The 16,447-nt window shown below is 39.9% G+C and overlaps 1 protein-coding gene across 1 annotated transcript in view; it reads right to left on the reverse strand.

The window, feature by feature from the left end:
* Positions 1–16,447, reverse strand: part of NAV2 (neuron navigator 2) — a 671,297-nt gene that overhangs the window by 128,788 nt on the left and 526,062 nt on the right. The window contains exons 8-10 of the mRNA XM_084631659.1: positions 14,310–14,422; positions 9,970–10,078; positions 7,743–8,132 (exon numbers count right to left, since the gene is read on the reverse strand). Coding sequence (XP_084487785.1) covers positions 7,743–8,132; positions 9,970–10,078; positions 14,310–14,422 — 612 coding nt within the window. The remainder of the gene's footprint in view (positions 1–7,742; positions 8,133–9,969; positions 10,079–14,309; positions 14,423–16,447) is intronic.

Consider the following 16,447-nt stretch of genomic DNA (forward strand, 5'->3'; position numbering starts at 1 on the left):
ACTAGCCCACAGAGACCTTCCTACCAAGATTACAAAAAGAAGGATTCTGGGTGGACTCCTCCTGAAGGTTGAAACAACTGACTGGCCTTCTACATAGAGTGCTTTCGGCGACGTGCACGTGCTGAAACTGTGGAAAAGCAGCATCATTTGCCCCATAACCTCAGCCGTGCAGAACACAATGCCATCCACAGCCTCAGAAACAACTCTGACATCATAATCAAAAAGGCTGACAAAGAAGGTGCTGTCGTCATCATGAATAGGTCGGAACATGAACAAGAGGCTGCTAGGAAGCTCTCCAACACCACTGTCTACAAGCCATTACCCTCTGATCCCACTGAGGGTTTCCAAAAGAAACTACACCATCTGCTCAAGAAACTCCCTGAAAAAGCACAAGAACAAATCCGCACAGACACACCGCTGGAACCCCGACCTGGGGTATTCTATTTGCTACCCAAGATCCATAAATCTGGAAATCCTGGACGCCCCATCATCTCAGGCATTGGCATCCTGACAGCAGGATTGTCTGGCCTCCTCAGGCCCTATGCTACCAGCACTCCCAGCTATCTTCGAGACACCACTGACTTCCTGAGGAAACTACAATCCATCGGTGATCTTCCTGAAAACACCATCCTGGCCACTATGGATGTAGAAGCCTTCTACACCAACATTCCACACAAAGATGGACTACAAGCCATCAGGAACAGTATCCCCGATAACGTAACGGCAAACCTGGTGGCTGAACTTTGTGACTTTGTCCTCACCCATAATTATTTCACATTTGGGGACAATGTATACCTTCAAATCAGTGGCACTGCCATGGGTACCCGCATGGCTCCACAATATGCCAACATTTTTATGGCTGACTTAGAACAACGCTTCCTCAGCTCTCATCCCCTAATGCCCCTACTCTATTTGCGCTACATTGATGACATCTTCGTCATCTGGACCCATGGAAAAGAAGCCCTTGAGGAATTCCACCATGATTTCAACAATTTCCATCCCACCATCAACCTCAGCCTGGACCAGTCCACGCAAGAGATCCATTTCCTGGACACTATGGTGCTAATAAGCGATGGTCACATAAACACCACCCTATGCCGGAAACCTACTGACCGCTATACTTACCGACTAGCCTCCAGCTTTCATCCAGACCACACCACACGATCCATTGTCTACAGCCAAGCTCTACGATACAACCACATTTGCTCCAACCCCTCAGACAGAGATAAACACCTACAAGATCTCTATCAAGCATTCTTACAATTACAATATCCACCTGCTGAAGTGAAGAAACAGATTGACAGAGCCAGAAGAGTACCCAGAAGCTACCTACTACAGGACAGGCCCAACAAAGAAAATAACAGAACACCACTAGCATCACCTTCAGCCCCCAACTAAAACCTCTCCAACGCATCATCAAGGATCTACAACCTATCCTGAAGGACAACCCATCACTCTCACAGATCTTGGGACACAGGCCAGTCCTTGCTTACAGACAGCTCCCCAAACTGAAGCAAATACTCACCAGCAATCACATACCACACAACAGAACCACTAACCCAGGAACCTATCCTTGCAACAAAGCCCGTTGCCAACTGTGTCCACATATCTATTCAGGAGACACCATCATAGGGCCTAATCACATCAGAGGCTCATTCACCTGCACATCTACCAATGTGATATATGCCATCATGTGCCAGCAATGCCCCTCCGTCATGTACATTGGTCAAACTGGACAGTCTCTACCTAAAAGAATAAATGGACACAAATCAGACATCTAGAATTATAACATTCAAAAACCATTTAGAGAACACTTCAATCTCTTTGGTCACTCGATTACAGACCTAAAAGTGGCAATTCTTCAACAAAAAACTTTCCAAAACAGACTCCAAGGAGAGACTGCTGAATTGGAATTAATTTGCAAACTGGATACAATTAACTTAGGCTTGAATAAAGACTGGGAGTGGATGTGTCATTACACAAAGTAAAACTATTACCCCATGTTTATCTTCCCCCACCCCCGCTGTTCCTCAGACTTTCTTGTCAACTGCTGGAAATGGCCCATCTTGATTATCACTACAAAATCTCCCCCCCCCCCCCCCCCGCTCTCCTGCTGGTAATAGCTCACCTTAAGTGATCACTCTCATTACAGTGTGTATGGTAACACCCATTGTTTCATGTTCTCTGTGTATATAAATCTCCCCACTGTATTTTCCATTGAATGCATCCGATGAAGTGGGCTGTAGCTCACGAAAGCTTATGCTCAAATAAATTTGTTAGTCTCTAAGGTGCCACAAGTCCTCCTTTTCTTTTTATAAAAATCTTGTTAATCTCAGGCAACACATAAGCAAATGCATCCTCTCACTCACTTCTCTAGTAAGGCACTCTTATCTGCTGTACTATAGGCACAGGGTATTAAAATTCAGCTTTGATAAAACTCTGCTTCAGTGATTGCTTTGGCCTATGTAGTTTATGTGGATACATCTCTTCCAAGGACCCGGCACAAGATAGACAATCTGCCAGCTAAAATGTCATTCCCAATTCCGCATCTGTGACCCTGTTTAATTCTGGTGACAGCAGACCACGAGAAAGCCTGAATTCCCAAACTGCTCCTACCTGCTCTCCCTTTGAATCTCCCTCCACTTCAGCTCTACATCCTCACTTTACAATCCTTGTAGGAAGATTATTAGAGACCACAAAGCCTCAAATAAACAAAGAGGGATCACCCCCCAATACGTGTGCGCATGTGTACAAACACACAAATAAATTCATACATACATAAATGGAAGGAAAATGAACATCCTAGCAAAAGGGAGATTGGGGTAAATTGCCCTTTCTTGACAATTAAACCAAAATCAAGGGGAGGATGGGGGTGTCACAACCAGGACTCAGACGGCTAGAGCAGGAGTCAGAGTCATGCCAAAGCTCAGAGCCAGAAGTTAAGTCAAGGATCAGGGCTGGAGTGAGAATCAGGAGTCGAGCCAAGGGTCAGAGCCAGAGACCAGGGCAGGGATGAGGAATAAGATGAGAAGGCAAGAACCAGCAACAGGCAGGGAAGTAGGAATCAGGGACAAGTCAGGAAAGCAGAGCTCAGGAGTCAGGCAAGAAGGCAGGGGCCTATGTATCAGCCAGACAGAATTCACTCAGATGCACAGACAACTTCCGGTGTCTCCTTCTGGCTTAAATAGTGCAGCCGGACCAATTGGTGGGACTGGGTGCTTGTACAATCAGGACTTTCCTGGGCAGTGCCACATCACTCACCAGTCACTAGCAAACTGCCAGATGGTGGCTGGGATGCCAATGCTGCTCGCAGATCTGGGTTCAAGACTTGTGGATCGTCACATCAGGTCACAAGCCCTTTCCAGTTAATAGCACTCTTCAGCTCTGGGAGAAGTTAAAAGTCTCCCTAAAATTACTGCTTTGGTTTTGAAGTAGACAGGTTACATGATTCCAAGCCCACTGAGGGGGAACGAATTATTTCACATCAAGGCCTGTAAAAGCCTGGAGCTACACAGCCAATAGGAGTTAATAACCGAGGAGTGTGATACAGAATCTTGTTTGCTCCCCGCTTCAGGAAAATTCAAGTTCTCCACTGCTGCTTTGTTTTGTCAACTTTTTGGTTTCCAGGAGAAGTCAATTTCTTACCTGGATGGGTCAGCCTGCTGCAGATCCAGCACCTGTGGTCTTCCTATGTTAGCAAAGGTTTGGGAGACCACAGATATTTTTCTGCTGGATCAGGCCATAAGGAATGGCACTCTTTCTAACCTTATGAAATCAATACTAATTTCTGCCAGAACCCTTCTTGACCAGAACTGGAAGGCAGGAAAAATGGAACTTCCCATGACCTGGTGCATTTAAAAGAAAGCCTCAGGAACCAAGGGCTAAAATGATTTATTTTGGCTGTAACAAATATTTTGGCTTCCTTTCCTATCAGTTTGCCAATAAAAACACAGATCCAAGGTTTTTCAAACTACAGCATTGCAGCAATTTTGAAAATGACAAAGTGAAATGTATACCAACTAATAAAGGGCTATTCATGCTATAAATGCCTTTTTGTGCTGTTTTCCACATTCTGTAGCATAACTTAGGAAAATATTGGGCTTATTTGTCCTCCAGTTTATCTTAAAGAGCCATTGTGCAGCAAACCACATCAATGCTGTCTTTACAAGCAAGCTCTCTCACTTCTAAATCCTATATTACCCTTGTCCCACTGAGATACACTGCTATCCCATTTTCTGTTGTTGTGAATAACTCACATCAGGGAAGATGACTCATGACACTGAGGTTACAAAACAATCTTTTCTTACCGAAGACAGCAATCCAGCATTATTAGGTGTCAGCAGGGTTCACTGAGGGTAACACCCTCGCCTCAAAGACAGAAGGTTCAAGTCCCCCAGTTGGTCCTGGGATCACATCCAATGCTGTAATTTCAATGCAGTATTGGAGGATTGCCTCCCTTCTGATGAAACCTTCCCATGTGATTATATTCTAAAGAGTGTCTCCAAAGTCAGCATTCTGTGGTACTGCATTGTCTCTGTGACTGCTCAAACTTCAAATGTGCACACATTTATAAGTAAATATGGTAGGGCTTTTTCCCCCCAACTGCTCAAACCTCAAACTTGATAAATTATCTCAAAGTGAACCTGGTCTTTCTGGCTCTGACATCACCAATAATAAAGATTCTGCCATTGGAACTTAGTTCACCATTAAAATAATGATACGTGGCCCAGAAAAGAGTCCAGTTCACTCTCCCATACCTATTTTGGCTCTGCAGTGCTCACATAAATAAAAACATATTTTAGTCAGCAAGGGCAGCATACATGATTCACTACATTAAGGACACATATACGTTAGAAAGGAAAATGCCATTTATATACAGCCATGCTTCTGATCCTATGCTTGAAACTGAGGTCCTTTCTATCAGTCTTTGGTTGGCTGTCCGAGTGAAAGGCAATGATCCCACAGTCCTTTTGAAAAATTGTAGCAGATAAGAGTCCTGTCTCACAGTCTGTCTCCCTAATATCCATACAACAGGTGAGCTCTTACTGAGTACTTAATGGCTGCTCTACTGGCCTATGCAGCCATGCTACCACTGGTACTTATTATGTTGAGATACCTGAAATGAGAGAAATGCTTGGTAAATTTTAATCTATTGTATTATTTTATGTGTATTGCATTGTGAGCTCCATTCTAGATTGTTATTCAATATTTTAAAGGCTAGTGTTATATTTTTGAATTTCAGCAGGTTCACTACTATATAGTGCAGGGTGACCAGTTAGTACAAAGTAACAAATGATATGTGGAGATCTCTACAGTCACTAGTGTCTCTGGAAATGCACATCCAGGACCGTAAACCCCCCCCCCTTTTTTTTTTCCTTTCATAAATACATCCTTGTTTGTAAGATGAACTTTTAGAATGTGAGGTATTGAAGCTGGAAATATCAGCTTATGATTCTGCTGAGGACAATTTTTAGTTCAGATAAAAGAAATGAACTTCCTGAGCAAAACATTAGATGGAGCCACACACAGTAGCCTTATACTCATGGTCCAGAACACATGCCAGCTCCCTGCAGACAGGCTCATTTATATTGTGAAAAAGGTGTAAAGACAGAGAAAACCATGACAGCTCTCTGCAGACAGGCTCATTTATATTGTGAAAAAGGTGTAAAGACAGAGAAAACCATGACAGCTCTCTGCAGACAGGCTCATTTATATTGTGAAAAAGGTGTAAAGACAGAGAAAACCACAGTTCTACCAAGGTCATTCTTTTTCACTGGACAGGCCTACCCTACTGTTCAGCAGGCATAACCTGAGAGAATAGATGTTTTTGCCTTAAACTTGTTACTGTCCACTCCTATCATAATCCATGACTTGCTACAGATGAGATGTTCAGAGGGCCAGCACTAGACCCATGCACCAATTAAATTCTCAAAATAGGGCCCAAGTAGGACTAAGGTGGTGACGTCGGTCTTCCCGCTACACAGGGGTATTTTACCAAATGAGAATAAACTTCTCTCAGTTATATAGCTAAAACCAGCCCTTCCCTTCAAATTACATTCACTGTCTAGAACCCACACAGATCTTGCACTAGGGTCTTTTATAATGACCCCAGCAATAGTCAAAATCATTTTCTTCCTCTTCTCGTCAATTTTACAAATCCAGTTTGGGGTGAAGGTTGTTTGTCTTGAGGAAAGAGTGGTAACTTTTAGCACAATAAACACTGCAAAACAAAGGTATAAGCTGCTTTATTTTGTGTAAACATGGGTGATTTTAGGGTCTTTGTATACTAGCACATAAAAGTTCCTTACATAAAATAGAGAATTTACTACTTCTCCAAATAGCTTTCCCATTGGATTCTTTAGTATATGATCCGTAAAGGAAAAAAGAAAATGTAAGTAAAACTTCCAAACTCTCTGATAGAACAGAGTGAATTGGAGGTTTCCAGGGTCCTCTGTGGTTAAATTTGCTGAATCTTGTTTCATAATAATGTTTGCATATTGGCAAACAAACAGCTGGATTCTAGCTTTCTGTTTCAGTAAGAGGCTCCAAATCTTGTGACAAAGCCATTGCTACTATAAACAATACTAAACTGTTAAAGATTTTTAAAAAGGATGTAATGTTGCCAAAAAAGGAAAAGACTAGGTATAGAAAAATTATCATGTTCACATCAATGATCATGAGTTTTATAACATAAATCAAATGCTGATGTATTTACATAAAAATGAGTTTCCCAGCCAAAGAAATGCTAAAATATTGACATAAAATCTTGCAAAGTTTAAAAATTGTCCATCATTTAGAATTTCTGCATTTTCATCAACAACTTGTTCCTTAAGTTGCATCTTGCATACTCATTTTTTCCCCATCCACTGAAATATAAAAAACACATCCCTTTGGTGATCTGAAAACACATGGATGTTCTACTGCAAGTTCAGAGAAATCACTGCGATCCACAGACAGCAAATACTTTCAGTTGCAATGTAAAAAATGCCACAATTTCACCATCTTGTGGGGACACTGAATACTGCAGCAAACATCTGACAACCATTGACCCTAATTCAGGAAAGCATTTAAGCAGCCCATGAGTATGTTCTTTTTCAGGAACACACTAAAACCTGCTTAACTTTAATCATGTGCCAAAATCCCACTGACTTCAAGAAGAATTAAGCACACGATTAAATGATTTGCTGTATACGAATGCTTTCCTGAAAATGGCGCCAGAGAGAAGAACCTGTGCTACTTACACACTTTGCGACATTTACTAGAAATATGTGACTAATTCACTTAAAATACAAATCCTTTCTTTTTCCTCACCTGACATTTTGATTACAACTCAAACGGAAATTTTGTCGAAGTTTGAAAAAAGTTGGGATTTTACCCCCCACCATTTTCAAACACGTCTAACAATTTGAGATTCTGTCCAGACCTTAGGTGCCAAGATTCCGTGGGAAAGGCTCTTCCTATAAGAGTTCTAGGTCAGGCTGGCAGATTCAAGAGATTCAGAACTAATCACAGAAACTTCTGATTTAAGTGTGAAAGGAAGATAGAGATAGCATGAGTAAGACTCTAGCCACCACTCATTCAAGTATGGCTGAGAGCTTGCTCTCCATATTCCCATTAAAAATGGGCACAATCCCTTTGCTACCTTTAAGTAGCCATTTAAATGGATCAATTTAAAGCAACAGTATAAGACTGAAAAATGCACAGTTCCATTATGCACGAAGAGCCAAATTACTTTTACTTACCCACTCGTAATGTCATCAGTCCTTATATTCTTGCCCAGAACATCGCCATCACTCATATAGCCTGTGGCATCCATGCTGATGCTTTCAAGATCTATTTCATCACCGCCCTTCTCTGAGATGTCCATGTGACAAACGTTACTACCACGGGATGCTAGCTGTCTCCTCAAAGGCGCTGAATACATATAACGCCCAGACTCAGCGTTGATGAAGCGGCTGGCATTGGCTCTTGGAGGATACCCATTTCCCATTGATGGAGCATCACCTGCCTGAAGGCGGGGGCTGGACTGCCCAAGTCTCCACGATAAAGGTGTTGGTCTTCCAGTCAAGCTGAGAATACTGCGACCGCTTATTTCAGTAGTGACATTGGTGTCAAACGTGGTCTCCAATGTGCTTAAAAAAACCCAATTGATTTAGTCTTCACTGACATGGTATAGAACCATTAGATTTCAGGTCATGCTACTGCATACATCATAAAAGAATGCAACTTCCAAATAGCGGCAAAGGTATAAACTGCAGTTGACACACTTAACAGCATTTGCCTAAAACAAATCTCTTCATGTATTTTACACACCTTAACAACACTACTTTAAAAATAAAGGGTCTCCTTAGCCAGGCCATCAGTGTTATGTTGGGGAAGGGAGCAGAAAGAGAGGGGGTTATTTATTTACTTATTTATTTACTTATTAGTATGTTTATTCATTTTTGGCATGGGTTCTTCCCAGTATCCAAGCACAACTTTTCCTTTTTCAGTCAAACCTAACCCACAGTTGATGTTGTCACCATTCCAGGCAGGAGGCTTAAGCTGATAAAAAGACCACTTTTGATTTTGAGCAGATATTTTTATGATTCCTTCTCTCCTTTCTAGCTGCATTAACAAAATAACCTATCCGTTTGGAGATGCTCAAGATAGCTAACAATCTTTCTGCCTCTCTCAATGAAGATTTAAGGGGAAAAATAGTTATATAAAGATTAGGCTAATTTCATATGTTTTTCCAAACTTAAGGATTTTGTATCTATTTACACAGTACTTTGATTTTCAATTTCACCTCATGACCACTAAATACATTTTCTAAGGCTCAAATGTACACTATATTCTTCATGCCTATATAGGCGAGTATATTGCTTCCCTTCAATGACAAATGCTAATATAGGCTGTCTATTTTCTCCTCCTCCTCGAGAGCTGCAGTTTCCCTCTCCCAAACCAACCCCGATTTCCTTTCAGGCTGAATATACATACTGTTACCCTCAGTTATACTGGACTCTGGCTAAAATGGACTAAATGGGCTCAGGCTACTCACAGCATGACAAATCCTGTGGAACCATGAGCAGGCCTTAGTATCCTGTGGCTACAGTAATTAAATCATAATGAGCTGTCACTTTAATCGAGACTTTAAAAGCAGAATAGATGCACTGGGAGTTCATCTGTGGAGGTACTGGCACTGGCTTAGCCAAACTACAAACCTTCATCTGCTGAGCTCATTTAGGGCTTCATCCTATGAAGGGTTCAGCATCGTTAGTCAACTGAAATTGAGGGAGCTGAGCACCTCACAGGATCAGGCCCTTCATGCGGCCAAACATCATATTCTCCTAAGCCTCTTGTTGAACATTTAAAACAACAGCTCATAGAACGTTCAAATGTAATCACAGCTTTTGCTTATCTTGAGCATATTTTAAATATTACTGGAGATTTCTAAATACTGCTTTACTAAAAAAATTGTACATACGCATCACTAATAATATTATAAAGCTTTGTTTGTCCAAAGACCAGTTAGGAATCCAAGTTATGCACTTTATCAAGTAGGTCAAACACAGTTCACCTGCTTGTTTAAACAGCATATTATAGATCTGGGGAGGGAAATGCATTAAAGTCACCCATAACTAAACCAAAGTAACATTTTAAATGGTAACCTTTGCATAATTTTATTCAAACACCACCTAATGTAGTTAACAAGCATTGCTCTTTCCATGACTATTTTTCTATATCCAACCATCCTGTTCCCTGCACCACCACCACTTATTCTTCATAAATCTTGATAAATACTAAACAAGGATCAGAAGCTGTGCTTTCAGTAAAAGAAAAAAGAACAATAAATGCTTAGCCAACTTAATTTCCTCCATTGTCAGTGTTAATCATTTTTTCAGGGGCACAACCCAGCCAGAGTTGGGACAGGTAATATAAGAACACAGTTATTTCACTGTTCAATAAAGAAGCAATTCATGCCACTACCTGTGAGAGACCTGGGTTCCCCTTAAGCTGGACATGGTCTCCTCTAAGTTCTGTCGAAGATCAGCAATGTTCTTGACGGTTCTCAATCGTCGAGTTTCTGGATCCTCCCCTATGAAACAACAGAACTTTAGAAGGAAAGAACTAGCCCACATTAATTAGCAATAGCAAAGACATGCATTATCATCTCTTCACGGCTCTGAGTCAAGCACAAATCCCTGCCTTTACATTATTTAATATCCCACACTAAATATGATGTAGGATTTCATTCGCTGCTGCAAGGAGTTTTCCATTGCCTTGGCCAGACTGAGGAATAGCGCTGCATTGTTAACTTCATTTCATGGGCTTTCTTTGAACCATAAAGTAATCAAATATTTTTGTATTGGACTTTAGTCAAACCTCCCAGGTACAATTTTGCTTAATAGCCAGAATGGTTAGAGCATATGGCAGTCCACTCCATCCCTCCCATACTGGCATGATGACCACGTACTTGATGAAGACTGTTCTTTGCAAGGTTATCATCTCAGTAGATATCCTTTTCTCATTTTAAATAAATCAAATTCATTATTAGAAAGCTGCTGTTTTGGGAACAAACTAAACCATGTCTATTAATTGCTCCACAGATGAATGATGTACCAGGTATTCCAGCAAATGCAGCCTGCCCAGCTTCATCCTGATATTTCATTTGTGTAAATGAGCTTTACAGAGGAGGTATGGTCACCAGAATGCATTATGATACAGAGAAAGTTTTGTTCTGTTTTTTTCGTAGGAACTCAAATTAATTTCCCTTGCAGGCTGTAACAAATTCAGGTCAGCATGATTCATGTTCCAGAAGCGAATTAGCGTATAACAGTATAGAAACCTTCCAAATTAGACCTGCAATAGTCAAGAACACATTGATATGTTACTTGAATCCTCAAGGCCATAACCACTATTTTTTGGCTTTGCATAAGAATTCTTTGCCATTTTTGTTTCCCTAAGGAAATTCTTAAGGAATTCCCCAGGATGGTCCATTAGAAAACAGCATATTCCCTGTTTTTGGACCAGAAAAGGAATCTACTTCCATTTTATAAAACCTCCTAGTGGCCTCAGTGGAATTTATTTTGCTTATTTGTCCTCTGAAATTGATTCATAACCACTTCACTGCTAGCTCAGATATATTTTATCTACTTAAAAGCTCCGTAGGTGTTAAAAAGAAGTGACTTATGATTGTTAATGGTACCAAGGTGCTTGCTGTCAGCATGGAGCATAACCGAACTAGAAAACCTCCACACAGGATATAGAAGAAAAAAAACCCTGCTAATTAGCTAGGATCATTTCACAGCAGGCAATGAGCTCATTCAAAAGGTTTACAACAGACAGCTAAAAAGCAAAATGCTTCATAACCGAAATTTAGCTATTTTTGATAATCGTGCAGTCTTAATACTCTTGCATGTTCTTGAAGTGAAGCCTTCTTCCCTAAAAGCTCCCATGAAACTGAGTTGAACTAATCCACCAAATGGTTAGTTCAGATGAGAATCTACACATTAAAATTAAAATTTCTGATTTAAGTAAAGACTGAAAACAGCCTCCAAACAGTTGCTGCTCTTTAAGAAAGCTTCTCTCAACCCTTGAAGTAAATTTAGTGCTTGTGCAAGGTGCCAAATTGCTAGCTCTGGAGGATGAAGACCTCCAAGGCATCAGTGCAAATGTCCTATGCTGCTCCACCAATCTGCCTCAGCTCTGACTTGTAGGGATCATCTCTAGGGAAAAGAAAGTAATTTCATGTTCATCCAGCCCTTGGCCTTTCTGAGATAGACAAGAAGGGGCCAATTATTGTCCATGTTAGTGATGTTTTTCCATGATGTGGATGCTCTCTGGGAACCAGATTGATGCCAATAATGCATTTCACATAGGCCACCTAACCATCAGATAGTTACGGCTTCATTACTACTGACCTGACAAGACTGGAAATAGAAACTTAATAGAGCTCAATTCTCTAAGCCATAGAGTCTCTGGGATGTAAACATTTTTATACACTCATTAATCTGCAAATTATCGCAACACTAAAGAACATTTAAAAATAATATTTCTAGGACTATGGCTGATATCTGCTCTTTCCACAGATTATTTCTTTTGTAACTATGAAGGCAAGTTCTAGATAAGCTATTAAGAGCACAGACAAGAGGCTTAGATGAGGTAAAAGCAATTAAAGTTGTTTGCTTTGAGACTCACAAAACTAAATTGTGACAATGTTTTTCCAAAGAGAAAGTCATATTCAGACACCAGTTTTAAGCTCTTTAGAAGACATTATATTGACTTTCATTGAAAATATCCAATTAGACTACACTTAAGACGTTAATCACCTTCTTTACAAGATTCTTTTCTTCATGAATATTCTGTATATATTGTCTGTGAACTGTTTACTTCCATTTCTCTCTCTCTCTCTCTCTCTCTCTCTCTCCACTCTTCCCTCTCCACATACACATGTAACTCATTAGCATCAATGTTTGTTACATGCATGAATGAACAAAACAAGAGACATAAAAGACTTATTTATTTCTTAAAATTTTCCTCTCTTTTGGAGTTGAGGAACTGTTTTGTCTGTTCTCCATTAATGCTCCTTGATTGAATACCACTATCTGTTGACTTTGGCTTTAAACAATTTCCTCTTTGGATCCATACTGTTTGATATAGAGATTGTCCTGCTGTTGTGTACTGTTGGATCTTAAACTAACACGCATAATAAAATACTAATATTTGAAATTAAATATTATCTTCCATTAAGAGCTCTGAAAACCCTCTGTAAACTAGATACTATTACCATTTTACAAATGGGTAAAATGAGATATATATTTCATTTTACCCATTTGTAAAATGGAAATAATATACAGAGTTTGGGAGGACTGCCTAAGATAACACACGGATTAAGAAGCACTATTGAGAAAACTCAGGAAGCCCAATGCTTGTTCCCCCTATTCTAACCAACAATGCACTGCCTCCTATATTTATGTATCACTGCAGGAATGTTCACAAGGACTATGTTCCTAATGCCATTTGTTTGTCTGTTTAATATTTCATGCATTTACATATAAATTATATATGCAGATATGTGCATACGTGCACTCCTGCTGCTCTCCTCTTCCCCAATGACTCTTCCTCTTGGTTCTGTGGCCAGCATGCATGCATGCATGCAGGTATAAATGTGGCAAAGGCAGAATATATAATGAAATTAATATGAAACTGAAATATGAAATTAATCCAATTGTGAAGCTTATAGCCACATGACTTCCCAAGCAGAAGGATCAGTTCCAAAGCTAACATTAGACTGGAGAATGCACAAAATAACTAGATAAAGAATTCTACAGTGATACCTCAATTGTGAGACATGTTAAAGACATACTTAGTTTATAAACAAAGACACACAGTTCTCTAAAAACAGAAAGAAGGATGGAGGGTGGAGACACATCAAAGATTTACAAGCACAACTCACATTTGTACTGCAATGTTGTTGCTAAAACTCACTTGGTGAACATGTATTGTTAATTATCAGCTATTCCTGGCAGTGGCAGGAATTTTAGAATACACACAACACATGAAATTACTTTACAACCCTTAGCATCTTAATCCCAATCAATTTCAGCACACTTCTTATTCAATAGACACAGTAAATTAAAATTGGTTTTATATTTCTCATTGCAGCAATGGGAGTGTTCCCATTAATTTAGTCATCAAATTGATGAATGCTGTAGAGAGATGATTTTATGATGAATGAGAAATTGCCAAAACTCCAAACTTTCAAAACAAGAAATAGCTTGTTAACCTATTGTTTTAAATCTGGGAAATGCAAACATGAGTTGAAGCTAAAGTACACTACTTCTCAAATTATTCAGACAGAATGTGACAATGTTGGGATTTCCCCAAAGTTATAAACTAATGCAAAATGCCAAAGGAATGAGCTTTATCTAATCCACAGTCTCTGAAGTCTGATATATTAAAAAATGGAAAACATATCAGGTACATGGTTCCTTAGGGGTTCTTGAGGAATATTTTAGTCTAATCTGGCAAGATGCTGAATGTCTGCTGCAAGGTGCTAAAGCAAGATATTAATTACCCTCAATTCCCAATGATTTCAATGCTCAGTATCTTGTAGAACTAAGCCCCTGGTGTCCAAAATCTGATCTTTACCCAGTTTCTGTTTCTGAAGGACCAAATATTAGAACTCTTCAAAAACAAGGCATTAGGAATAACCACATATGTTAAATTGCTCCCTAAAGAGAGGAGAAGCAAACTTCATTTAGCCCAGTCTCATTCATTATATACAATTCACACAATTAGTTACCTAGACATCTTCCAGGACCTACCTGAAAGGTCTTCGAGACCAGGCTGTCCAGTTTTAGTGTAAAGAGCAGTATCCATGCTCACCCCTCCCGTGCCGGACTCAGCTGTTACATTCCCTTCATTGTCTGTCTGTGATCTTAAAGGCAACACAAATAGAGATATGCAGTCACTCACCACCAAAAATATATCACGTGTAACATTGATAAAACTGCACCCGCCATCATCCACTGTGTCCTTTTCTCTAGAATACACTAGCAGACTGACTTTACATAATTCATTAGTCCCATGTTGAGCTATGTCCTAGAAACGGAAACAGGCACTGAACTGTAAAAAAAAAAAAAATGAAATATTCATAGTCAAATTGTAGACTTCACAGACCCCCAGACACTAAGACATTTCAGATTTTCAGCAGCACACACTGGGCTGAAACCCTGATCTTCCTTAACAATAGAGTTTATAAGTGACAGTTCTTCACACCTGTGCAGAATTCCATCTGTTAACTAGCAATGCCACCAGCTCTTTTTTTAAAAGAAACAAATAGTTAAAATAAAACAATAACAACTGACTGCAAGAAGAACTTTGGACATGGGATTATTCAGTGGAAGCTAATTTTCTAAGAATCTGCTTTTCAGTTATGTATTAGTATAAATCTGTGATCACTTCATTTTACTGGTTACACTGTGTTTTGGATCAGAGGACCACAGCAGTTAGCAGTTAGAAGTGCAGCCTCCTTTAAGTGCAAGAAAGAGTTCCTAGATAGGAGGACACAGAAGGTATGTTACTGATACTGCTCTTGATCTCAGCTAAAAGGCCACGTGGAAACATACAGGAGGGTATAATAATTTCTCTGTTTGCAGTTTAAAAAAAATAGGAGGAGAAGTATATTTACAACAGATTATCTGCTGCTCAGCTCCTTGTGTAGGGGTTGTGAACAGGGGGAGGGGATGGCTAGATTGTTCCTGCTCTCCAGTGATTCCCAAATAGTGAACTGCCCCGTTACAGCTATCGCCTACTGAGATAGTTTAGAACAAACCTGAGGCCTCTCTTGTAACATCTCAGTGTAGCAGTCTGTCCGCTTCTAGTGCTGGCTGGGCCACAGATACAGGTTGATGAGCCTAACATAGACTTAGCTAACAGAGCTGGATCTTTGAATTCATGCAGTGGAGACCCATGCATTAACATCCCGATGTGCCAGATTCAAACCCTGCTGCTGACATCCCACCCTGGAGGGCAGGACCCCAAGATCAAGAAGATACACTAGCTCCTTTGGGAGTCCCCTACAGCTGTGTCTAGCACATACTGGCTCTTTGGGGCAGAGACCATCATTTTGTTCTGCATCTGTATAGCTCCTAGCAGAGTGAGGTCTGGGTCCATGGCTGGGGCTCCTAGGCACTATGGTAATATGAATAAATAACAATAACAGTCTAAGGCAGAGTTTAAAGTTTGGAACATAAACTTTAAAATGATGCTACACATTCTATTCTTCAGGTCTTCCAAATAGTTACACACTATTAGTGATTGAATCCCTTTTTATTAAGCATGGATTTACTTTTCCTCTTCATTTTTCAAGAAAACAAGATGATACATTTTGACCTTTCACTTTGACTTCTGGCTGGGCAAGTAAATATGATATCTTTTTCAAGTCTACAGCAGTTTTTCTGGCAGAGTTGTACAGTTTGTTTTGCATTCTTTTGAAAGGTCAAATAAATATTACCTTGAGACTACCGATCTGTTATTAGAGTTATAAAAATTGTACGGTTAGCAGCTCAGCTGCTTTCATGCTTCAGATGATACTGGTACTGAAAACACTGAATGGAGATCAGCTCCAAGTCAGTTATTACCCTGGATTTTATTTTAGCTTTTTCATCAGGACATTATAGTCCTAAACAGACACCAATCCAATGCCTAACTCACCCTTGCATGTTCATGGGGGTACGAAATGTCACAATTGAGAGCTGATCATGGATACTGGGAGAGTATTTGAGAGGCCAGCTCAAAATGTTTTTTAATTTTGTGCCCATTTTTTCAAAACTGTGTGTGTATATATACATAATGAGTACTACTTGGCCTTTTGGCTATTATGCAAATCAGTTTAACGTCTGTTATGTCCTGTGTTGCGGGACAGGCTCAAACACAGAGGTCTTTTCAATCTTTATCTACA

Source organism: Lepidochelys olivacea (genome assembly GCF_965140295.1).
Source record: "Lepidochelys olivacea isolate rLepOli2 genome assembly, chromosome: 6".
NCBI classification, from domain to species: Eukaryota; Metazoa; Chordata; order Testudines; family Cheloniidae; genus Lepidochelys; species Lepidochelys olivacea.